Source organism: Pipistrellus kuhlii, unplaced genomic scaffold (genome assembly GCF_014108245.1).
Source record: "Pipistrellus kuhlii isolate mPipKuh1 unplaced genomic scaffold, mPipKuh1.p scaffold_m20_p_18, whole genome shotgun sequence".
NCBI classification, from domain to species: Eukaryota; Metazoa; Chordata; class Mammalia; order Chiroptera; family Vespertilionidae; genus Pipistrellus; species Pipistrellus kuhlii.
The window spans coordinates 1,565,873-1,590,664 of record NW_023425493.1 but is presented as its reverse complement, the minus strand read 5'-3'; the positions used below and the strand labels follow the sequence as shown (position 1 = coordinate 1,590,664).

General features: G+C 48.0%; 1 protein-coding gene across 1 annotated transcript in view; it reads right to left on the bottom strand.

The window, feature by feature from the left end:
- Positions 1 to 611: 611 nt before the first annotated feature.
- Positions 612 to 24,792, bottom strand: part of MPZL1 (myelin protein zero like 1) — a 29,740-nt gene continuing 5,559 nt past the window's right edge. The window contains exons 2-6 of the mRNA XM_036442934.2: positions 10,944 to 11,110; positions 9,593 to 9,806; positions 8,779 to 8,911; positions 6,267 to 6,369; positions 612 to 910 (exon numbers count right to left, since the gene is read on the bottom strand). Coding sequence (XP_036298827.1) covers positions 809 to 910; positions 6,267 to 6,369; positions 8,779 to 8,911; positions 9,593 to 9,806; positions 10,944 to 11,110 — 719 coding nt within the window. The 3' untranslated portion in view covers positions 612 to 808. The remainder of the gene's footprint in view (positions 911 to 6,266; positions 6,370 to 8,778; positions 8,912 to 9,592; positions 9,807 to 10,943; positions 11,111 to 24,792) is intronic.

Genomic DNA, 24,792 nt, shown 5'->3' with positions numbered 1-24,792 from the left:
AAGATGACAGGAAAGGGTGTAACCTTAATGTCCGTGTGACAACTGAGGAAGCAAAAATGCCCTTTGCTTCAGAGCAGGGGTGGGGAACCTTCAACCCAAGGGCCGTGTAAGCTTGCAATAGGCATCGGGGTGAGTGAATTAAATGTTTGACCAAATACAGCAGACTGATTTTTAAGTTTATAATTCTGTCTGGCTCAAGAATGATACTATAAACATCCAAGTGGCCCTTGGCAGGAAAAAGGTTCCCCACCCCTGCTTTAGAGAGAAAAAAACATCGACAAACAATTCTCAAATTGTTTTCAAGTGGCATAGCTAACGGGTGTTTCCTAAAAACTACAACCAAACAGCCGGAACAGACAGTGGGGACAGGCCACCCTGGCTATGTCTCCCGCACAGTATCTTCACCTCCAACTACAATAAATGCTAAGACTGGTTAAGCCCTTAGACAAAAAGGCCAAGTCTGCTGGGATACTAAGAGATCGCTACATCACCATTAAGGCACACCATATCCAAATGATGGTGACAGGAATGTTGCTGAATTTCCCCAACTGTAAATGACCACGGATGCAAAAAAGTAAAACACAAAACAACAAACAGCGAGACAATGTACATATATGTGGAATCATATCATCTTTTCTTCATGCACCACTGCTCCTCCCGTCCGAGATTAAATAGAAGATTTATACATATCCTTTACAGCGCCTCCTCTCCGGCCTGTCCGTGTCCGGGCCACGTGCCGTGGGCCACACTGCTGCACAGGAGTCCGTTTGAGTTTGTTTCTCACTTAGGATATGATCTGGGTCTTCTCTTAATTTTTCCGGATGTCCGCGTACACCACAGACTCTGACTTGTTGATCTTGTCGCTGTGATGTCCGCCGGAGTGGTCTAGCTGCGCGTATATGACTGGGCCCTGGCGGAGAGAGGTTGCGTTAGGTCTGGAACTCCCGGTGGAGGCAGAAGCGGTGACTGAGGTGACAGCGGCAATCCCAGGGCAGAGCTCCCTCCTTAGAATGTCTCAGGAAGGCTTCCCGGGAACCCACATCCCAGAGCGACTTTAACACAGACTGGTGGCCACTGTGAAAGCTGGTACACGAGAGCAGGTACACTACTCTGTCTACTTTTGTGTCCATTTGGGAACGTCTATAATTATGCAACACTCCTTCTCAAGAATTATCCCTCTTAAAAGACCTGTCACACAATTCCTCAACCCTCGTATTGGGATCACAGTCTTCGGGACTAAGATGGGCACTTCCTCGAACCCGAGACCCCTTGGAGTCAGGATGCAGCTAAGAAACTAACCCACAGACACCATCTGAACTGGTCACTTCATGCAAATAGGCACTTACAATTTTCAAATTTTCTTTTTTTGTGTGTGAGCATTTTTAGGGTTTTTAAATTGAATCTATTGGGGTGACACTGGTTAATATAATAATATAGGTTCCAGGGGTACAATCCTATAACACATCATCTGTATACTGTGTGTTTATCACCCCAAGTTTCCTTCTATCACCATTTAGACCCCCTTTACCCTCTCCTACCTCCTCCCAACCTCCCCTTCCTCTGGGAATCACCCCACTGTTGTCTGTCTATGAGTTTTTTTGTGGTTTTTCACCCTCTCCCGCCCCCCTGACAGCTGTCAGTGAATCTCTGTATCTATGAGTTTATTTCTAATTTGTTCATTTATTTTGTTCATGAGATTCTACATATAAGTGAAATTATATGGCTTTTGACTCATTTCACTTAACATAATACTCTTCAGATCCATCCATGGTGTCTCAAGGGGTAAGATTTCCTTTATTTTTATGGCTGACTAGTATTCCATTTCAATATTCTTCCACATAGCATCTTAAAGTATGATTCTTTTAGTCTCATTCTATCATATTAATAAAAATATTGCTTCTTTGATATCTATAGACAAGAAACCCTAGATGTCTGAGGTAGGAGATGAGAGCTGTCGGGTCCCAGCAGGAGAGCTAGGGAGGGGGGCTGCCTGAGGCAGGGGGGTGTCTTCTGACTCGTGGGGGTGAGGCCAGGGGTTCAAACATCTGACAAGTGGCTGCACATCCTGACCTCAGAGTCCCAGAGATTCTAAAATTATAAACAGCAACAAGAAAAGCAGAAGAGGCCTGTTTCAGAAGACGCGTTCAATAGAGCCCAAAGCCAACTGCCTGCGAGCCAGGGACAGTCTCCTGGAGAAGTCTGACATTGTACTTAAGCTTTCAACTTTTAACTAATACGCTCAGCAGCTAAAAGCGTGTAGTTTAAAATAAACATCCTTGCCCTGGCCAGGAAGAGCATCGTCCTGATGACATTAAGGTTTTGGGTTCAATCCCTGGTCAGGGCACACACAAGAAGCAACCAATGACTGCATCAATAAGTGCAACAACAGACAGATCTCTCCCTCTCTCTCTCTCTCTGTCTCTCTGTCTCTGTCTCTCTCTCTGGTAAGTGATGCTCTCATATCTGTCGTAGGTAATATCACATCACATTGTTAATACTGAGTCAGAGACTCTCTACATCCATGGCAGGAAGCTGCAAGTTACATGTAAGCCCAAAGGGAAAAGAAGTTGAAAAACACACAACCTATTTTCTACCACAGCTGACCCTTGAACGTGTCGGGTTTGTACTGCATGGGTCCACTTATATAAACATTTTTCTTAATAATATCCTAGAAAGTGTTTTTGGAGATTTGTGTCCCTTTGGAAAACCACACAGAGGAATGGAGTAGCCTAGAAATATTGAAACATTTTAAGGAAAAGGTATGGCACGAAGGCATGGAGCATGTGTGGATGCTGGCCTTTTGCATTTACCGCCATAAGGCACGCCCAGTCACAGACAGCAGATTGGGAGCAGTTAAGTTTGGAGGAGTCAAAGTTGTATGCAGGTTTCCCACTGTGCAGTGTCGGAGCCCTGACCCAGCGTTGTTCCAGGGGCAACAGAACAAGGACCAGAAGGAAAACAAAGCGTTCTCTTGCGAGTAACTGACCCCTCCTTGCAGTCACCCTGAAACTGGTACGTAACTTCCCAGAGAACAACCCCACCGTAATTCATAAAGACCCACAGGAGTTTGGGGTGTGCTCGTGGGAGAAGGAGCTTATACATGAGACACGCCGTAAAAATGGCTACGAATCCTTTCTATTCCGCTCTGGTGTCCATGACAAATGCTGAAGAGAGACAAGGAATTGACACGGGGCTGAACCACTTCTCACCGCCCTCCAGAAGGCGCCAGAGGCAGGCCTGGGCGGGCAGGGAGCGGCGCTGGGAGGTGAGCCAGTCCTGACTCAGGGGCCACGGACCGGCAGGGGGAGGGGTCGGCCCAGAACACAGGCTGCGGCGGGCAAGTTCATGACCTGAACAGTGAGCCTCTCCCCTCTGCTCACCTCCCTGTGGAGACACCAACCAACTCCAGAGAAAGGACCTTCGGCACTGACCGTGGAGGCCCCACGCAGCCAGCCAGCCCTTTAAACCGCGAAGCCCCGGCCCAGAGCCCAGCTCAGATCTGCGGCCGCGGGTCTGGGTGGAGAACCCAGGACCGCTGGGCATTTCAGGAAGCTTCTGACATGAGACCGAGAAATTGTAAGAGAAAAGGGGAATTCAACAGAAACAGAGCCAAGTCAGTATCAGAAGCAAGCTTTAAAAAATAGAGCTTGCAAAACACGAGAAAATTATATACTCAAAGAGATAAGAAATGCATCCATGAAAACAAATGCAGGCATTATAAGCAGAGAATAAGAAACAGCTCTTGAGATGGCATTTAGGACGCCACAGATGCAGCTCGCCACCCGCCACCCGTAGCCAGCATGCGGGTGTGTGGCTCTTCCTGCCTGGGGCTCCAGAGGAGGAAGGAAGGTGGCGCTCTCCGGGCCCAGGGTCCCGGACACGGGCTGAGGCCAGGCAGAGGGTGTGCGGGGCCTGCACACGCACTCCACGCTTCTACCGCCACAGCACGTAAAGCAACTACACCTGGGTTTCCAACAACTTTTATTTCCCCCAAATCTTCCTTAACCCTACGGAACAGGGAGCTGCCACCGAGGAGGGCGGGGGCCGGGGCTGCTTTCTTTTCTATCCCCTTCCCCCCACAAATAAACATCCAGATTTATTTTTGCCGTCCCCAAAAGTAGCTCTTGCAGATATTTTAAAAAGATAGCAGATATTAAATGCTCAACAAAAGCTGGAGGGTAAAGTTAGAGACATTTTCTAGAAAGACAAAAAAAGCAAAACAGAAAAAAGGGAAAAAAACCAAACAAAACAAAACTAAAGAACTGAGGTAGGACATGGTCCAATTCTTAACAGGAATTTCCAAAAGAGAGAAAAAGGAAGGAGGAAAATTTCCAGAGAATAATGGGAGAAAATATCCTAAAACCGAAGGACATAGTTTTCGGGTTAAAAGAACCCACTGAATAGCCAGCACAATGATTAAAAAAGACCCACAATTCTGTGCAGTTCCAGACCATGAGGAATAAAAGCCATTCTGAGAAAGGGGCCGAGAAGAGGCAGAAATCAGAACTAGAAGCGGAAAAGTCAGCCAAAGGCAGAAGGGGAGTGACTTCCCACCTGGAATCGACGCAACCAGATCCTCACTCAAGCTCAAGGCAGGAGAAACCACGTTACACCTGCTGCAAACAGATGCATCAGCTCCCAGTGCTGGACGTCAGAGGGCTGACCTGGGGCTGCGTGTGATCAAGGTCATCAGGGCTGCGATCCCGCCGCCAGAGCTTCAGGGAAGACCTGTCTCCTTCCCCTCCCAGCAGATGGGAGCTGCCTGCATTCCTTGGCTCTTGGCCCAGCCTCCATTGTCAAAGCCAACAGCATAACCTCTTCAAATCGCACTGGATCTGACCCTGCGGCCTCCCTGTGGTCACCTTGGCCCACACAGATCACTCAGGAAAATCTCCCCATCGCAAGATCCTTAACTCAGCTGCAAGGCCCTTCAGACCGGTGAGGTCATACACCCCACAGGCCCCAGGGCAAGGACGTGGACATTTTGGAGGTTATTGCGCTGCCTCAGAATCTTTATCTCCCTTTCTCAAGCAGTTATGGAGGAAATGCTCCACCACAACATGGGAACAAACAAAGCAGGTGAAGGCACGCGGTCCCAAAGGAGAGGGGCCAGGAAATTCCTTGGGAGGGGGGCCCAGGAGGACTGCGGCCGGCAGCCCGAAGCACACAGAGCCAGCGGTGCGCACAGGCCCGTCTCCAGGAAGAAAATGAAACCACAGGAGCATGTGTGTGAGTGGATGGATGTTCCCAAGGGTTTTTAGGGGAGAGCTTTGAGATAGATGCGGATAGGTACTTGGAAGACTGAACAAATTAAAAAAGGCACATATTAGCTCCATAAAAATAGGACAATTGTACGTGAAACAAATATATGTGGTACAATGGTGAAAACAACAGTACATGTCACACTGAAAAACATCTACCTCAATATAATGAGATAAGCATCCTGGGACAAGGCAAGCGTGCATACCGTAGATATATGCATGTTGGGAGGAAGGGCTACGGGGAAGAAAGAACTCGATTCTCATTTCCATGATTTGGAGTCAATGAATAGTATCTAAAACGGCAAACTCTAGAAATAGAAATACAATATGAAGATAAATACAAGAAGAAGTGGCTGAAAGATGGAGAGTGTTTGGCTATGACTTCTTCAACGTTTTTTTCTCTCCCCTTTCCTTTGAGATTCCAATCGGGCTGCTTGGGATCTCTGCCACAATCACAGTTATTATAGCATGGCCTGCCACCAGCCACAGCGCTGGGTGCTGTGCAGGTTCCAACAAAGTTATGTTTCTCGGTACTCCCTACAAGGAGCAGGGTAAGCCTCTGCTTGTTCAGGGGCCAACCCATTATTCAGCTACGGGCCGACCTACAACTTCTAAAGAATCCATGCAAAACGATTTTTCTGCTATTATCAATATCAAGATCAATGTCCTCTGCTAATTCCTTGTCTTTTAAAGCACCTCAGAGTGGAATTCAATTCACTGGCTTTAGTTCTCTGAGCAATAAGGAACCTTTCATGGCTGACAAAGCCACCTCCTGACTCTACGTTGGCCATGGGAGCCACATCCCAAGGGCACAGTCTGTTATGGTGCTTTGGTGGGAACCTTCGCTCAGGTCCGATTCCTGAACTCCTTTCTCTCTCTCCGTCTCCATCTGTCTGTCTGTCTGTCTGTCTGGCTGCCAATCTCTCCCTGGGTCGCGGCTCAGCACTCCCTCCCGCCCCAGGGTGGTGGCAGTGCCACCTGCACAGCCCGGGCAGCCAGTGTTACCTGGTGAGATCCAGAAGGCAGGCTCTTTACTAGGCCCTCTGTGGCGGAGGGGAACTTCCGTGGAGCCTGCTTAACCGGTGACACACTTTCTGAGGTGCTGCAGCTGATAAGATGGCAATTTGGAGAACAAACGTAAAAAAAAATGTTTTAAAACAAATGGAAACCAAAATACAGAAATGCAAGCGATGGCAAGACAAAGCGGCAGCAGGTGAATATGAACAGAACAACACAACGATGGTATCCAAAGAATCACATGTATAGAAACTGTCTCCCTGATGCTGTGCTTCCACATCTGTGAAGCTCCCACCGGGGAGTGGGAGCCCGCGGCCTGTTTGCAAGAGCGACATCAGCTGGATGGATCCTTGCTGTGTATGCTTGGCCCCTCGCCTTTGCCCTCTGCCATCAGCCCTCCTTTGGGATAAAGATTTAAGGGAGCAGCTATACTTCCTAAAGGCAATTCGCTTTTCGTGAGCAGCAAAGGCAAACCTCTTCTGAATGCATTTCAAAAATTACAGGCTCAGAGTCTTGGTTTGTCTCATTCCTTCCACTCCTGGTTCCCATATTTTGTTTCCCCACCAAGACAATGGCCAAACTAAAGAAGACCCAGGGCTCTGTGAACGACAGGAAGCCGTGGAATGCCCATCACACAGCTGAGCCCTTCCAGGCAGAGGATCCTTAGCAAGCGGATCTCATAAATAAATTAGGGAAAGTGAGTGCTGGGAGCTAACTCATTAGAGATTTCCTAATGGGATGGGTCACTGGCAGAACTTAAATCCTTTATGATGTGTTTTCTAAATCTTAGAGGAATTTTTGGGAGGATCCCATTTTAAGTGTTACTTTTAAGACTAAAGCATCCAATGAATTCTCTACTGTGCATCTCTGAAACAGGAGGTTTTATGACCCAAACCAAAATGGTTTGACTATTCTAACACAAAGAGTGTCCCAATCATTAATAATATTATAAAATCACATATAAAAAAACCTGAAACACGCGCACACACACACACACACACACACATGCATTTTACATGAAGAACGTGTATTTTCCGATGATCTCAAGCCTCCATGTAACCTGACAACCCCATCTCACTGGGATGGTGTGCTCAGTATGTTTCTAAAACAGACATAGGACATATCGGTGGACAAATCATAACAGCTGCTGGGTTAGCTCAGAGCTAGCTGGTTAGTTGCCACCAAGGGAGATGGGCCAAACACACACATGAGTATTAACAGCAACGGGCAATGGGATTAGTTACCATGTGTCTAGTGGGAGTAGGAGAGCCAGCCCTGTGACAGTCCCAGGGTCGGCTTTTCTGAACAAGTGGAGGATAAGCAGGCTCTATCCCGGCACACGAGGTGGAAAGGCAGGGGAGGGGAACCTAAGTGAGAAGAACAGCAGCATTCACGATGCCATGCAGGATTCTAAGGCACACGCTCCACCCCTTTATTAACCCAAGAGCAAGAACGACAGAGTCCGGCATGTCACCACTCTGGATTAGTCTCATGTTGAAAACCAACACTCCAGATATATGTCACCGAAAACCACTCACCATGCAAGAGGGTAGATACAGGTCAGCAGAACAGAGGCATTCCAAGCACGTAAAATCTGAATTTGAACACTCAAGCTCATTAAAACATAGCACTCCTCCTAAAAACTAGAACCTCAGAGCCCAGAGAGAGAGAGAGAGAGAGAGAGAGAGAGAGAGAGAGAGAGAGAGAGAGAGAAGGTTCCCAGCATCCACCAGGCAGGCAGTTGGGTGTGCAAGCCTCAGAGCACAGGCCCTCTGGGTGGCTGTGGTTAGCCCATGCACCTGTGCCAAACTCGTGTTAGCAATCGGCCTCCACTCTCTTACCACGTGAGTCCTACTTAGCTTATGTGGGTTAGCTTTCCAGCTGGCGTGGGGAGAAGAGAAGGTCCTGCAATTAGACTCACTCCCCAAGTTCAAGAGTGTTCTCTTTGAGAAGACATAAACAAAAAGATCTACGTTTCTTTACTGCCGGTATATGTTGGGTTTCAACCCTTATTATCTCCATTGCGATGAGTCCAGCCATACATTCAAGAAAGACCAAAGCCATTCACTTGCCAGCAAAACTATAAAAAAGAGAAGCCCTGTGCCATCCCATGGGGTGGGGGGGTCGTTTATTAGCACAACTCTTCTTGATTCATTTATAGCTGCCTAACTGAAAAGAAGCTCCTTATGAGATTATTGCCAAGAGATGACATTTAACTCCGAAACTGGGTAAGTGATGTCTGTGGCTTAATAATGCCACGGCAGAGTGGCTGGCACTGAAACAGAGCCCAGACTGCGGAGCCACTGGCTGCACCAAATCTGGGGAAGAAACTGGGAAACAGGGATTCGCATCAAATCCCACACTGACCAGCAGGCCACTGTTTCAGAGCACCTAAGCAAACAGTAGCTAACTCTTCACAATTCTTTTCTCCATAAAAAATGCAGACGTTTTTGTAAACCCCGGTCCCTTCCCTCTGCCCTCCCCAGAAGCAGTTTCTCACCCGGTGTACTCCGGCTTCGAGCTTCTCCTTCTGTAGAGGACAGCCAGGATCATGCTGATGAGGAGGGTGAGACCCACAACCACAGCCGTCACTATCCCCACCACCACCCACACCGGAAACATGGGCAACGCCTCTGGAGAGAAAGAAGAAAACAGTGTTAAGGTCCATTGTACAAAGAGAAGGAAAGGAATGTTATTCAACTAAGAGGCAAGTTATCATACCCTCTGTTATTATCCAGATTATGAGATCCAGTATCTAAGTAATGACAGGTAAAGAGCAGCTGATAGAAAAAGAGACGCAGAACTCAGCATTTCTGCCCACACCATCCCTCTCAATGCGCTAAGATCCAAGCAGAACTGAGCTGTGGCTTCCCCTCCATCTACACCAACAAAGCAGACGTCGTCTCAGAAGGAGACACCAGAACCTGCATTTCCTGCTGCTTCTCCAAAAGTGGAAGAAACCGAGGTATTGTTTTTACGAATGCTAACACTTTCCCTCGGAGAATACTGAAACAGTATTAACCTCCTCCTTTCCCCGGCTCAGCCCATCGACTGTCGTGAATCTGGTCTTACTTCCAATTCACGTGAGAAAGTATCCTGAAACCGGGCCAGGAGGCTTCGGACGGCAGATGGGCACATGCCAGCTGCTCACCCCACATGTGGGCAGCAGTGCCCACCCTCAGGCTCCCAGGAACAGGGCACACAGCCAATGGCTGGGTGCTCCTGGCACACACACCCCGCAATGTAACTCTCATCTGTCACTCAACACGCGACAAAGGGGACTGCGTCATTGCTGCCCGAGTGCCCAGAGGTACCTTTCTCTACCACATAGAGGCGGATGTATCCCGGGTACACGACGATGTCGGGCGGGTTTTTGACGTCACAGATGTAGGTGCCGTTATGGATAAATTGTATGTTTTCTATGTTGATCGATGCGTCTTTCTTGTCGAGGTCTCCAGCCCAGGTGATCCTGTCCTTGAATGGCGGGTAGTCCCCGATGTACACTTGCCCTTGGGAGTAGTGGAAAAACTGCAATTAGAGAAAAAGGACACGTGAGCTCTTCCCGAAGGCACGAGTTCTCAACGCTGCACGGCGTGCTGAGCGGCTCTTCACTGAGACGTCACAGGAAAGAAACACGTCCCGCTGCACATGGCACGGGATCTAAGCAGTCAGGGATCTGGAAACCAAGGGGTTCCGACCTGTTCCTGTTGAAAAACACACTTGTGTGTCTTCTCTCCTCCTCTCGACATCCGGTGCTACGGGGACAACCCCGCACAGTTTATACACAAAGGGAGACCCGGGCCATTTCCTCGGGGTCACAGCTGAGAACGGCCCGCAGAGTCACAGAGGAGTGAGGCTCAGCCTGTGACTCGCTGGCTGGAGATGGACGGTCTTCACCCCAGGCTCTCCTCCTAACCCGCCTGTGCACGGTCTCCAGCCTCCACTCCGCAGGCGAGAGGCGGGCGGCGGGCCCTGGGTAATAAGCACCCAGCCTGCCAGCACTCCTCTGGCTCGTGACTAACCTTCCTTTCAACCCCACGGCCCTGCGCTTCTGTCCTGCCACCTCCTCAGGTGACTCATCGACAGTCTTACTCCTGCTTGTTTCTGGGGTGAGGGCACAGGCTGCTATGCCTCATTTCTGAAGATCTCACAGACTGGCTGCACAGAGAGCTCCCACAGACTGTCACTGGAACAGATGGACGTGTGTGTGCGCGTGTGCATGTGTGTGTGAGTGTGCGCGCACACATGTGTATGTGTGTGTGTGTGCGTGTGTGTGTGTGTGTAGAAATACTTAAAAGAAATACAAATAAAAGTGAAGCAAATGGCAGCTGAACGGATGCAGGATGAATTGTGATTAGAGTCAACAAGGTAAATCAGGGGCTGCTCTGTGGAAAAGATACATTTCAAAACGAGAAGTGATGGTGGAGACGGGAGGGCTGGCAGGTGACTGTGACATACAAACATGAGAAAACAAGCTGCATTTAAGAGAAACTGAACTGGTTCTTTCCTGGAGAGTCGGAAGCAAGAGCGGCGCCCTGAGGTCTATACCAGACGGCAGCCTCGCTCGGTTGGGAGAGATGGGTCAGAAGAAGGGCTCACTGAACGCCCTGCAGTGGCGGGGACCCCCTGAGGCAGGACTAGCCAAGAGCAGGCAGGCGCTCCTACCGACACGGTGGTGTGGGATCCCTCCGGCTGGAAGCTCCAGGAGATGGTGGTCAGCCTGCTGGTGGTGTTCGAAGACTTGAACTTGCACGGCAGCTTCCCTTGTGTCCCGTTTGCCACGTAGATTTCTTTCGGGGTGTACACCTCCAGGGCTGACACGCCAGCAGTCACTGGAGAGAGGGAAACAGGAAGGATTAGGAGCAGGATTTCCTGGCCCTGGCTGGGGAGTTCAGTTGGTTAGAGCCAAAGTTAAGAATCAACGAGTGAGCCAAAACCGGTGTAGCTCAGTGGATAGAGCGTCGGCCTGTGGACTGAAGGGTCCTAGGTTCGATTCTGGTCAAGGGCATGTACCTTGGTTGCGGGCACATCCCCAGTGGGGGGCGTGCAGGAAGCAGCTGATTGATGTTTCTCTCTCATCGATGTTTCTAGCTCTCTATCCCTCTCCCTTCCTCTCTGTGAAAAATCAATAAAAATATATTGATTAAATAAAAAATCAATTTAAATATATTTAAAAAAAAAAAAAGAATCAACCAGTGAGTGTGTAAATAAGTAGAACAACAAATCCCTCTCTCTTTCTCTTTCTCTCTCCCATCCTCTGTGTCTTTTTCTCTAAAAGCTATAAATGACAATTAAAAGAAAAAGAGTAGGATTTAGCATGAATACCACAGTGCATATTTATCAGAGAAGATGACAAAGATACAAGAAAATTACTACACACACACACACACACACACACATATATATATCCTATACAATAAAGAGGGAATATGCAAATTGACCATCACTCCATGGCACCCAGACTGGAAGCAGGGGTTTCCATAACACAAGATGACTGCACCCACAGCAGAGGCCAAGTCCCCCTAACGAGCCTTAACGAGCAATCAGCAGGGACCTGAGGCTGTCCTCCCTTCCCTCCCACCCCTCCGCCCCAATGGGGCTTGACAGGGGACCTCAGGCCTTGCCCCCCGCCCTGGCTCCAGGCCAGGGGGCCTGAGGACACTCCTCCCACTTGGCAGGGTTTCCCAGGGTGGGACCAGCTGGGTCTGAATCTAGCCCAATTGGGGGGTGGGGGGAGAGGGGCAGCCAGGTCTGGGTCTCACATGATTTTGAGGCACATGTAGCTGGGCAGGGACTTGACTTTGAGTTTCGTGGTGCTCCCCAGACTCTGACAGAAGATTTTCATATACATTTTATTAATTTTCTTTCATCTCTGACACTTCTATTATAGAAAAAGGGCAGAGCAATATTAAAATATTTCCTCTAATTAATCCCCTTATAATGTGCATGAATTTCATGCTGTGCACCAAAGGCCACACACACACACAAACACACACACACACATAGTAATTTGCTGCCATCTATATAAATCTGGCAAAAATATTCTATAGCAAGATACTTCCTACAAACAGGATAAATTGCTGATGGTCTGGGATAATTTTATTTTTTAGTAACAAGATGTTTTTAGTACTACTATAGTTTATCCATTCACTTGCTGAAGGACATCTTGGCTGCTTCTCTGATAGCCTGATTTTATTTTGTTTTTTAAATATGTTTTTATTGATTTAAGAGAGGAAAGGAGGAGAGAGAAACATCAATGATTAGAGGGAGTCATTGATCAGCTGCCTCCTGCACACCCCCTACTGGGGATCTAGCCCACAACTCAGGCCTGTGCCCTGATTGGGACTGTGATTGCCTGGTTCACAGATCGGCAGTTGGCACTAAACCACTGAGCCATGAGGGCTGGGTTCTGATGGTCTTATTTTAAAGATGTGGAAGCCATAGTTTTACTTCTTTAATTTTTTAAAAAATCCTCATCTGTGGGTATGATTTTCATTAATTCTAGAGAGAGAGGAAAGGAGAGGGAGAGAGAAACATTGACCAGTTGTCTCCTTCACATGCTCTGACTGAAGAATTGAACCTATGGCCTTTGGTGCACAGCATGATGCTCTAACCAACTGAGCCACATCAGCCAGGGTAGCTTTTCTTCTCCAAAGTGTTCTCACACTCACGTGTTACATTGTAGTTGCTAGCACACTGAACTTTTCTCATCTTCCTTTTTTTTGTTTTTATTTGAGAGAGAAAGGAAGCGAAAGGGGAAGGGAACTAGAGAAAAAGGAAGAGAGAAACATTGCTTTGTTGTTGTATTTATTTATGTATTCATTGGTTGCTTCTTATATGTACCCTGACTGGGGATGAAACCTGCAATCTTGGCATATCAGAATGATGCTCTAATCCACATGTGTCAAACACAAGGCCCGCGGGCCAAATCCGTCCCTCCAGGCCTTGCAATGTGGCCCGCACCGCGCTGTCATCACTGCACTCCGCTGTGTTTCCATCACAATGACAGTTTATGACTGTTCAGTAAACCATTCGGCCCGCGATTTAGGCTGGATTTTAGATTTTGGCCCCTTCTCTGATTGAGTTCGACACCCCTACGTCTAATCACTGAGCTACCCGGCCAGGGCTTATCTTCTATATCCAAAGCAATTAAAGCTATTCTTGGTAAGAGGACATATCATTTAAAGCCATGCTTTTTTATTTAACCTACCACAGAAGCAGGCCTTCCCTGGTGAAGTCAGTGTGCTAGGCACCTGCACACTCAGGACGTGGTCAACCACACTGGGTCCCATCTAATTCACCCGTTCAAGTTTGCCAATGAGCCTAAGCCCAGGAAATACTGTGTTTCTCCGAAAATAAGACAACCTCTGAAAATAAGACCTGCTTACAGTTTCCTTCTGAGTGAAATATAAGGCAACCCCCCAAAAATAAGGCCCCCCTAGGCTAAACATGAGAGATTTGGTCCACTGATTCTGAAAGAAATGGAGTCACAAGAAATTCACCAGCAAATTTAGGAATTGGATTGTTATGATGATATTCCAGAAGATGATGACATGATTGTCATTGAATAAATGAGTAAACTCTTGATACTGTAGGATTCACAGTTTGTCTGGTTTGTGTTGACAACTACCGTACTACCGTACCGTATACAGGTAATACATGTCCTTTATTTTCATTTAACAATAAATGTGTACCGTATTCTTCTTCATGGAAAAATAAGACATCCCCTGAAAATAAGACCTAGTGCATCTTTGGGAGCAAAAATTAATATAAGACACTATCTTATTTTCGGGGAAACAGGTAGTACTTAAAATCCTATCACTTGGAATATAAAAATAGCTCCCCCCCGCCCCCCCGCCCAAGATCCATAATCAGAGGCAATTGTAGGAATTATGAAGAATTGCTGCTAAAATAAAATAATTTTCCTTCAGAAAGAGACACTTTCATGGGAGCAATGAAGGTTAGAAAAAAACTTATTTGGCCTAAAATTAGAAACCAGGCAAGCAAATTCAGAAAAGATTAAAAACACCCATCTTCAAAATGCGGTATTTTTCTAAGAAATCACTTGGAGAATCTGTACTGGAGTGCCCGTTACCCTCAGAATGTCACGGACCAGCAGAGTCCCTGTCCCGGGACGGAGGGGCACAGTCAGAAGTTCTCCTTCCTGCGTCTTTCCTGGGACTCCCAGCCCTCACCACCACCTCCCAAATATTTATTCTCAGGACACAATGGGCACTTTTTTGGCTATTCCAAATAAGCCGATAGCCACACTACACCAAGCAGACTTTTTCTGCTGCAGAGGGTGGGTTATTATCATAGGGAACAATGGATTATTATTTGTGGTCCAAGCCTCAAAACAAGCCTCCTTTCACACAAGAAGCAAACAAAAGGCGTCTCCCGCCATTGTGGGCAGCAGCATGGCAGCCCTGGCCCCGGAGCTCGCCACACAGGGCAGAGCCCGGGCTGGCCGCTCTGACCCCCGCTTCCAGGAAGTGGCGTGGCCTGGCAACCCTGATCTACCCTGTGATTCCGACCAGGGTTCTCCGCAGGGAGGAGCCCTGCAAGGAAAGCCTGTCTTTAAAGCCAATAAATAAGGTTTCTCAAGGATTTTCCCAAACCAGACCTGCCCCGAGGCCTGGCTGCAAGGCGGTCACCCTGAATGTGATTGACAGATGGACTTAGGCCAAGCGTCCAAGTTCCCAGCGAGGAATTTTAACCAAAAATTAGCCAAAGCCCCGAATGGCTTTTGGACAATCGGGTTAGGGCAGATTTATTTAGGCTGCCGTCTTGGTCCAGGCCTAGTTATCTCAGCGGCTTCCTACTGCTGGCTTTTCCTGCCTTCCCGCTCACCTGCCGCCAATGCAGGGAGAGGCGGAGGGATCTGGTCCAAATGCCTGTCAGCTCTCATCAGTCCTTTGCTCAGAACCCTCCAGGGTCCGTCACATCAGCCAGGATCAGGCCACAGTCCTCACAGGCCTGGCCACCTCACAGACCTCCGAGTCCCCACTTCCACGCTGATCACCTGGCTCCTCTGCTTGTGACGAGCACCCCGTCTAGAGATTGGAGGTGTCCTAGGCAACTGTGATGCGTGAGAAAGGAGGGGAGAGGGATCCCCTGTTGAAACGCTGAGTGTCTGTCTGCACAGCTGACCCCAGCGAGCAGGTCCAGCGGACGGAGGCCTTTGCCTAACGCTGCCCGCGGTCACCACGCACAGGGCAGACCCCAAAGCGTGTTTACCAAGCACAGCGCTGCGGTTTCTGCCAACCCCGAGGGGCCTGACCCAGACAGTTGGGAGGTTTCTCCCGCCTGGGTGATGCAAGGAACCAAACACAGGCTTCCTCTGGGACCACATCCCCCGCAGCCTGGAAGGAGGAGCTGGCCGGCCGGCTAACAAGGGGAACGGTGTGCTTTGTCCGGACTTTCTCTGCGGGACTCGGGAGTAGACATACACACAGAGCTCACTGTGCAACTCACAGGGCTCCTCAGAGCTCTAAGAGTTTTCAGGGGCTGGCTAAGACAGAGATGTAAAGAAGGCTGAGATGCAGAGAAACTATTGTTCTAATCTACATCCTCCAGGCACTGCCACTGGAACTGGCCTGAATAGGAGCGTAAATAGGTTTCTTATAGGCTGAAGAATTAATAATCAGGGGAGAGTGGCAACAATCGCTGCAAAAAATACGAAAGCTTCAGTTTAACAACCCACAGATGGCAGGGAAAGTGTTGAATCCCGGAAGAACCAATTGCCTCAGGAATAAAAACACAGAAATGAAATGAAATGAGAAGATGAAGTGATATGCCAACGTTTCCCTATCCTGACAACTCTGGATTCCAGGTATATGTTAACTCACACACACGCTTCACCATGGCAACAGGAGCTGAGCTCACTTTCTCCCTGAGGAAGGAATCTGGCCTCTGGAGTTGAAGGGAAGGAAACAAACGAAGAGCCCTTCCTGGAGGAGACAGAGTCCAATGAAAAGAGCCTGAAAATTATTAGATAAGTAATCAAAAACTTGGAGAAATCTACTCACCAGGGGTCAAATATCAAACCCAGAAGTTGATGTTCTTCTGTTTTGGATGGAGAACCAGAACAGTTTTTTTGTTTTGTTTTGTTTTGTTTTGTTTTTGCGAGGGGTGGGAGGAGGAGGAGAAAGCAAATGGAGAATACAAAACAACACCCATCCCAGCCACAACGACAAAAGCACACTCCAGGCTGGTTTGCCCAAGAGGCTATTCGGACAGGATCTGTCCTGTACTTTAGATGATTGCATTGATATAATATAAGTAACGTCTCCCAACGCGGCTGTCAAGATGATTTTACTCTAAGTGAACTCAAACTCTCACACCATGAAGTCATCTGAGATACACTGGAGAGGCATTGCTAGAGCGAATCAACACTCTCACGGCCTAGATGCGGGTTGGAAACTGTTCTCATGGGAGCAATTCCTGGTCCTGTCACTGCTGGGTCTGTGTAGTTCCCTGGTTTGTCAAAACCTCATCCTGTTCACAGACTTGTTAAGGTTCTCCTTGAGATGAAAAGAAGGCTTTTGTTTTGAAAAATTTTGAAAGCACTTTGATGTCACCAGTATATTCACCTGCTTAAAAGAGTGCAATAAAGCAATTTATTTAAAAATAGCGCTCCAGCCTGTCTGTCTGGTGTTGGTACACAGTGGGAGGTGAGACGGCAGTGTCTCCTGGTGCAAGCATGGACATGACCTTTTACATCACATGAAAAGAGAGGAACCAGCGAGAACACCGGACACAAAATTCACCCAGTGGTCATGACTGCAGCCGGGGGGCCAGGATGAAAAGGCACTACTGAGGATAATGCGCAATTTCCTAGGTCAGAATGGCAGCAGGCAAGCTTTGTGGGGTTTTTTTTAATCCTCACCTAAGGATACTTTTTTATTGATTTTAGAGAAAAAGGAAGGGCAAGACAGAGAGAAAAGTCGATGTGAGAGAGAAACATCAATTGGTGGCCTCCCATACACAACCTAATCAGGTGATCAAATCTGCAGCCTAGTTATGTGCCCTGACCAGGAATGGAACTCACAACCTTTTGGTGTATGGGACACTCCAACCAACTGAGCCACTGGCCAGGGCCTGTGAGCTCATTTTAATATTCCTCCATCGACTCTACATACATATCCCATACCTACACTCAATCACATTTTCCGTATATGTTTTATTTTTAATATATTTCATTTCTCATACTAAAACCGCTTTTTTAAAGACAGAAGACATCAGTAATTTGCTTCTTTAACCTGCATATGCCCAGTGAAAGCCATCAGCACATGACCAGGCTGGGGTGTGGCCACTGCAGATGGTACTGAGGAGATGGTCCACCCTCCCAGAGCAGGGCTCCCTTCCTTCCTTCCTTCCAGAAGTGACTTTCTCCCAGTGTCAGCCCCAAACTCCCTGAGCTGTGCTCCCCCATCCAGCTTAGTCGCCATCAGGGCACCCTCACTCTGCTTGGAATGATCAGGAGTGTGGGGACTACGTCTGCCTTGTCCACTGTGTTCTTCTCATTACCTCATGCCTTTCGTCAGCGTGTTCAACACACACTTGTTGAATGAATGAATAAAACTCACCATACTCAGATGGGCTCAGCCATAAAAATTACACTTGCTCCACCACAAATGGCTTTGCCATAATGGCCCCAAACACATGGTGTTGCAGAGATTCCTTGTCGAGTTTGAATGCTGACACTCCCATATGGAGGCTTAGCTGACTTTCTTCCATCACCTTCCTATTGGGATGAGAGCATCCCAAAGGAGAGCATCTCTTGAAATGCTCAATGAAAAGCACACATGTACTTTTCCTAATACCCAGGATTACCCAGTTCTTCTCAGAGTCCATTCCGTTCCCCTAATCCACATCCAGCTGGCCTCCTCTCCATCCGCAACCTTTTCTGCACCAACAAAGACCTTTCTGTTTCTCCAATGAGAGGGATTCAAGAGGTCCTGAATCAGGCCAGTCACTGATCGAGTCACTTGACTCCTGCAAGCCCTGCTGCTGCTCTCTGCCCTCTGTGTGCTGTGCATCCCTCTTCCCGGCCACCGCTTTCCTGTTTTCAGTCAGCCCTTCCTTCTTCCCAACCACACGGGGACTCGCCTGCCCTGGCTGGACTGGCAGTCTTGTGGGGACAAGTACATGAGCCTCTGAGCGCGGTGACCTGGGCGCCAGGACTCCCATTCAAGGCCAAGATCTCCAGTCAAGCAGTCAGCGCATGCCACAGGGGGGCCAGCCCGAACCGTGTCATCTGCGTCCTGTCCGCACAGTTCCCCATCCTCGGCAAGGACGAAATTATACAGAGCTTTTGGTAAGAAACTGGATCGTTTTACTTCTGATGGGTTATGCTCAGCATAAAGAGCATGTTGAAAGCTCTGGGGCATGCATATCAGATACATAACAGGACAATATTAGCTCTCATGTTTCCTACTTCCCAGGTGTCGAAATGGCATGTTTCTATTCAAGCCAAAGGCCAGTGGACCTCAGATCTATTTTTCCAAGCTCTCAAGTCATATCAGAAGGCTTACTATACATCAGAAGATATCTGAACCCAAAGTTAATCCAAACCAGGAAAGGCCAATAGGAAATATCAGAACAAGAGATTGGAAAGGCTACGCCTACCTGGCAAGAAGGACGTTCCTCACCTCACAAAGGAAGCAACGGGGAACCACTGCGGACGAGTGCTCACCGGGGTACATTTATTTTTTCTCATCAACTCTTTTGGGTGTTCCGCATTCACAGACGCTCAGAGAGGCCAAGGAACTTGCCTGAGTTATTTATCCAGCAAACATGGAGCAAACAGTTCAATCTAGAACCTTCTGACTCCAAAGACCAGTGCTCTCCACGAGCTGATTATGCAGCTTTCACAGAATCCTTTGTTCAAACAGAATCTCAAGGGGAACCCAGCATACAGAGAAGACGGGCAGTTGTCCCACCCAAGTCAGGCAAGCGGCGTTCAGAACATATGGTGATGAATAAGGCCCAGACTACAATGCAGCACAGGGGCTCTCGGCTCGGGTGCGCATGGGGACCACCTAGAGAGCGCTGGAAAAGAGTGACGCCTGCTCTAGCCAGTTTAGCTCAGTGGACAAAGCATCGACCTGTGGACTGAAGGGTCTCGGGCTCGATTCCGGTCAAGGGCACATGCCTGGGTTGTGGGGTTGATCCCCAGTGTGAGGCATGCAGGAAGCTGCCAATTAATGATTCTCTCTCATCATTGATGCTTCTATCTCTCTCTCCAATATATATTTTAAAAAGTAAAGAGTGGTGCCTGCTAAACAGACTCCATATGCTACTGTAATGGTAGGTACATGGCATCAGACATTGGCCAAACCCAGAGAATGCACACCAGTGAACTGAATGTAAATGATGGGCTCTGGGGGATTATATGTCAGTGACGGTTCATCAATTGTAATGAATGGACCACTCCGGTGGGGATGCTGCTAATGGGAGAGGTCGTGTGTGTGTGTGTGTGTGTGTGTATGTGTGTGTGTGAGAGAGAGAGAGAGCGGGGAGGGAGGGTGTGGGTATATGGTATACATAACCTTTCTCTCAATTTTTGCTGTGAAAAATAAAGTCTATTAAAAACATACTGATGCCTGGGTCCTGTTCGTATGTCCAGGGTTTCTGATTTAATTCGTGTGGGGCGTGGCTTGAGCATCAGGTGATTCTACACTTGCAACCACCATCCAGCACCCCAAAGAGAGACAGGACTTCAATTATGATGTAGTGATGAGATGGTGCTGAGGCCGATGAGCCGTGTTTGTCTGGCATTTGACTGTTACCAAGAGGTATGTTGACTTTAGAAATACATATTAGTGTACATCTGTGGACTTGACTTTTTCCAAAGACGAGGGCAGTGCTGTTCTACCTTCTTAATCAATCACACATTTACAAACTTAAACCTGCTTCATCCTAAGAAGCGCACTGGCTGCGGAAGTTCATGCGGCAGTGATCTCCACAGCAGCTGGATTATGTGTAGAACTTCGTATCTGTGCATGTTGTTCTTTATTATTATTTTAATGGTTAAAAAAACACTGGCTGGTTTGGCTCAATGGATAGAGCATTAGCCTGTGGACTGAAGGGTCCTGGGTTTGATTCCAGCAAGGGCACATGCCTGGGTTGCGAGCTCCATCCCCCTGTAGAGGCCGGGCAGGAGGCAGCCAATCAATGATTCTCTCTCATCATTGATGTCTCTCTCTCTCTCTCTCTCTCTCTCTCTCTCTCTCTCTCTCTCTCTCTCTCTCTCTCCTTCCCCACTGAAATCAATAAAAATATATTTTAAAAAAAAATACACCGTAGGAACCAAAGAAATGTACACCAAACATCTGAAAGCTCTAAAGCAGAGTTGCCATTCACCCCTAGGAATCTAGTGACCAGAGCTTGAACGGCAGTGCTCTGCTTCGTTTTTGAGAAGTTCAAGTCTAGGAAGGGGGTAAAGGTGGCCGGAGGCGGGGCAGGCCAAGCCCAGTTTAACTACACGGAAGGGAGGAAATGCCTCATCCTCTTCAAGCCACAGGCAGGCGCTCTCAGAGCCGTGGCTACTACCTGGCTCTCCGTTGGACAACCTCTCGATCAAATGAAAATGCACTTGATTTTTTTTTAACTCCTTCTGCAGAGCCGGGCTGAAAGCTCCCTGCTGTTGCACAAAGCCCAGGCCTCAGCATGGCAGGCCAGGCCTTCCGATGGGGCAGCCCATGTCCTGCTCCGCACAGGTGAGGGCTGCAGCTGGTGAGCTGGGGGCGGCTGGCTCCCCTCCCCCAACATGCCACGCAAGGGGCTTACCTCTGAGCACGGGTGAGAGTGCTCTCTGGGCCTGGAAGGAAGCCCACCTCTGAAATTCTGCACAATCCCATGACCCCACCCAAACATGGGCAAAGCCTTCCCTGTCTGACCACCTCTTCGTCCCAGGGCTCGGTGTCTCCCGTCTGCCTCCGCCTCTTCTCCCTCAGGGAGAGGCAGTCTTCAGGGCACTGGTGCTGCTCCTGCTCCTCAGTCACCTCAGCCTCCCTGCAAGGCTCCGGCTCCTTCAGGGGAGAACTCCATCTCCCTTGGCCTTTGTGTGCCCAACACACAGTACACTTCCTGGTGGTCAGAGAGCTCTCCAAGGACATGTGAGGAGTAAACAGACTGATAGCAGCTGGATTTTTAGGATTCCTACAATGGGAAGTTATGGTTAATGGAATGTGTAACACCTTTCTCCCCCTAAAACAAATGGAAGAAACCAACGTGCCCTTAAATGGACACCTAACCCCAGGCAAGCATTCTGTGGCTCTTAGAAAAACCTGGCAAAGAGTCCAGACTCGCCAGCACCAACTTATCATGGCTGGGGAGAGTTCAAGTGCAAATGTTCCCCGAGCACAGGGGATAAATATGGGAGGAATGGAAACTGGCCCCTTCCTGTTGGGATACAGGCTTGGTTACAATAAAACAAAAAAAGAGAGCATCCATTAAGCACCTTATTTACTGGACAGCAAACGAATGCTGGGTGTGGTGGGAGTGCAGACTCAGACACTCGGTGCGAACACACACGCAACCATGGAATGTCCCCAGCGAACACCGAGTGTCCCGGGAGGCAGGAGAACAACAGACTCCCAAAGAGTGAGCACATGCCACAGCCTGCACGTCACTTCTTGTCTACACCTTCTCGTCCCTAAAACAGTTTCTGCTAAAGCTTCCCCTAAGTTTGGACACGGAGAGGTCAGGGAGTGTTTTATGGGAAACATGCTTGAATTTCATCTGGAACTGAGAAGAATCAAGATTGACACACAGGAAGGGCATTTTGCAGAGAGAAAAACACGGATGATGTGTAAACATGAATTATGTAGATTCACTGGGCTGGGGCAGAAGAAAAGTTGAAAGTTGAAAATGTAGGCTGAGATGTTGGAACCGGATCCTGTGGGAAGTGGGCACCCCTGAGTGTTTTTGAGAACAATGGCCAGGGAGGGGAGGGGGAAGGGAGAGGGGGAGGGGAGGGGAGAGGCAGGAAGGCACCGTTTGGAAAGGGGATATACACGTATACATGGTTTGGAACATACAAAGCTTGAGGAGAAGAAGTGAGGCTCAGGGCTTGGTCCGCAGTGTTGCCTCCTGGGTCTAGTATGGTGTCAGCCACTCGGTTCAATGGAGTCAGGCTGGGTCCTAGCCAGAGGGAGCAGCAGAAGAAAGAGAAGAACCTGCAGGAACCCCACTATTAACATCCCGAGGAGCAGTCAGAGCTCTGGGTGGTGAGGATGGCTCTGACGTGGTAGCTTCCCTCCACCCCCCACCCGCCGCCCCAGCGGAGTCAGCAGCAGCAGGGCCTGGGTTCCCTGCACAGAGGTCGTCACCACACAAAGAAAGAAGTGGGTGGATGCCTGGGGCAGTTAAAGGCTCTCTGTAGACATTGAAGGCGTCCAGAAGCCTTTCCTCCACACAGTTGGAGACTTGAAAAGAGAAATTCTACAATACAGCAGAGTGGTTGCAAGCACATACATTGGAGGAGGGGCCTAACCCTACCATATACGAGCTGTGTGACCTGGGACAAGTTACACAACCTGCCTGAGTCTCAGGGTCCTCCTCTGTGACGTTAATAACAACACTCAGCATCGCACAGTGCTGCTAACGACTGTGTGAGATATGCATATACATTATTTAGCAGAGGTCTGCCTCATAGTAAGCATGCAATAAACGAGGGAAGAGGAAAAGATACAGCACTAACTTAGTTTTATGTCCACATTCCTATGGGCTAAGAAACAGGAGTTACACCTGGCTGAAAAAAAGAAATATAGACAGACAGATAGATGGATGGATAGATCATCTGTGTCTACATCTACATTTAGCTATCTGGAAGAAGCTCATGTTTATGTTAAATTTACATAATTCCACACTGTCTTCTTTAATATCTGAAGAGAAAGGAATACATTTCTTAATTTTGAGAAAAGCATTTTAAAAAAATGATTCTAAATTGCATAAAATAACCTCCCCAGATCCCAAAGCACAGTGAGAATCTGAGTCCCAGGATAGAAAATGTTCATTGTAAACTGAGCAGAGTTTGTTTCGTTGGTTACAGCACACTACTCAGGTCCTGGGTTCATTCTCTGGGGCAATCTTATCTGCAGCAAAGGCACGGAGCATTTCTAATCCCAACTAGTTAAACCTAAGAACGGGACTCAAAGAATCACAGTTACCAGAAAACTACTCAAGCTACAGGCCCTGACAGTAGACCAGGGGTATTACTAAGTCTTGCCATTTCTAAAGAGATTCAGAATTTGTACAAAAAAAAAAAAAAAAAAAAAAAAAAAAAGAATAAATTAATAAAGGAGAATATATCAACGAAGTCATCCTTCCGTTCCTGGATAAAGGCCTAATGGAACCAAGGAGAAATTATAAGTAAATAAAATAGTACAGAGGCCAAATGCATTAAAAAAGATAATGAATAAATAAGGAGGTTTAAGGGCACAGATATAAATGTCCCAGGAGATGAAGACAATTTCTCAGTTCAGACACTGTGAATGGTCACAAAGCCAACTGACCTCCGCCTTCCTACGGAGCCCAAAATTCAAGGGCTTTGGTTTTGTCTCCAGGGCGTTGCTAATGTCAAACCACTTGGCAAAATAAGTGGAAAAGGCAGGAAGGAACATCACTCAAGACATTCTGCTCACACAAGTCTTAGGGACCAAGATCCGTAGCCATCAGCTACCTGAGACCTCAGGAGATAGTGCTGGTTATCATTAAACTAGAGGCCCGGTGCAGGAAATTCATGCACATGCAGGGTCGCTAGGCCTGGCCAGTGATCAGGGCCCATCGGGCCTTCCTTCCCCTGCTGCCAGCTGTTTAGTTGGGGCCTTTCTTTGTTTCACACTGCCCCCTGATGATCAGTGCATAACATAGCAAACGGTCAAATTCCGGGTCTCCTGGTTGAACTCCCGAGGGGACACTTTGCATATTAGTCTTTTATATAGAGAGATGCCCTTTGATGGGGGTTAAAGACCAAACTCATCTATAATGAGTTCTATGCCAAAGCAAGCTGTTTATTCTCTTTTAAATGACACCAGTGGTCTTAGAAGCAAGAGTAAAATCTTTCCAAGTTTAGGGACACCTGAGATGTATGTACTTACAGGGAGAATTCAAACCCTCAGATAAAAGATACAATTTAAATAAAAATGCCTTCAGGCTCCAGTTGGCAGATTCTAATCATGCAGAGAAATGCGACTGAGTGAGGGAAAACAGCCCAGTGGGGATAGAAAGGAAGGTAAGGAACATTTAGCTGATGCATTTTCTAGATGGCGGGGGCCGGGGGCGGAAATACAATTTGTAAAAAACTGTGTATATTAATTTTCTCCAATGAAATCACATTTTTAAAACTCAGTAGGTTCCGGTCAGTGTGGCTCAGTGGATGAGCATCAACCCATGAACCAAGAGGTCACTGGCTCCATTCCCTGTCAGGGCACATGCCTAGGTTTCAGGCCCCATTCCCAATAGAGGGCAGTCAGGAGGCAGCCAATTGATGTTTCTCTCTCATCAA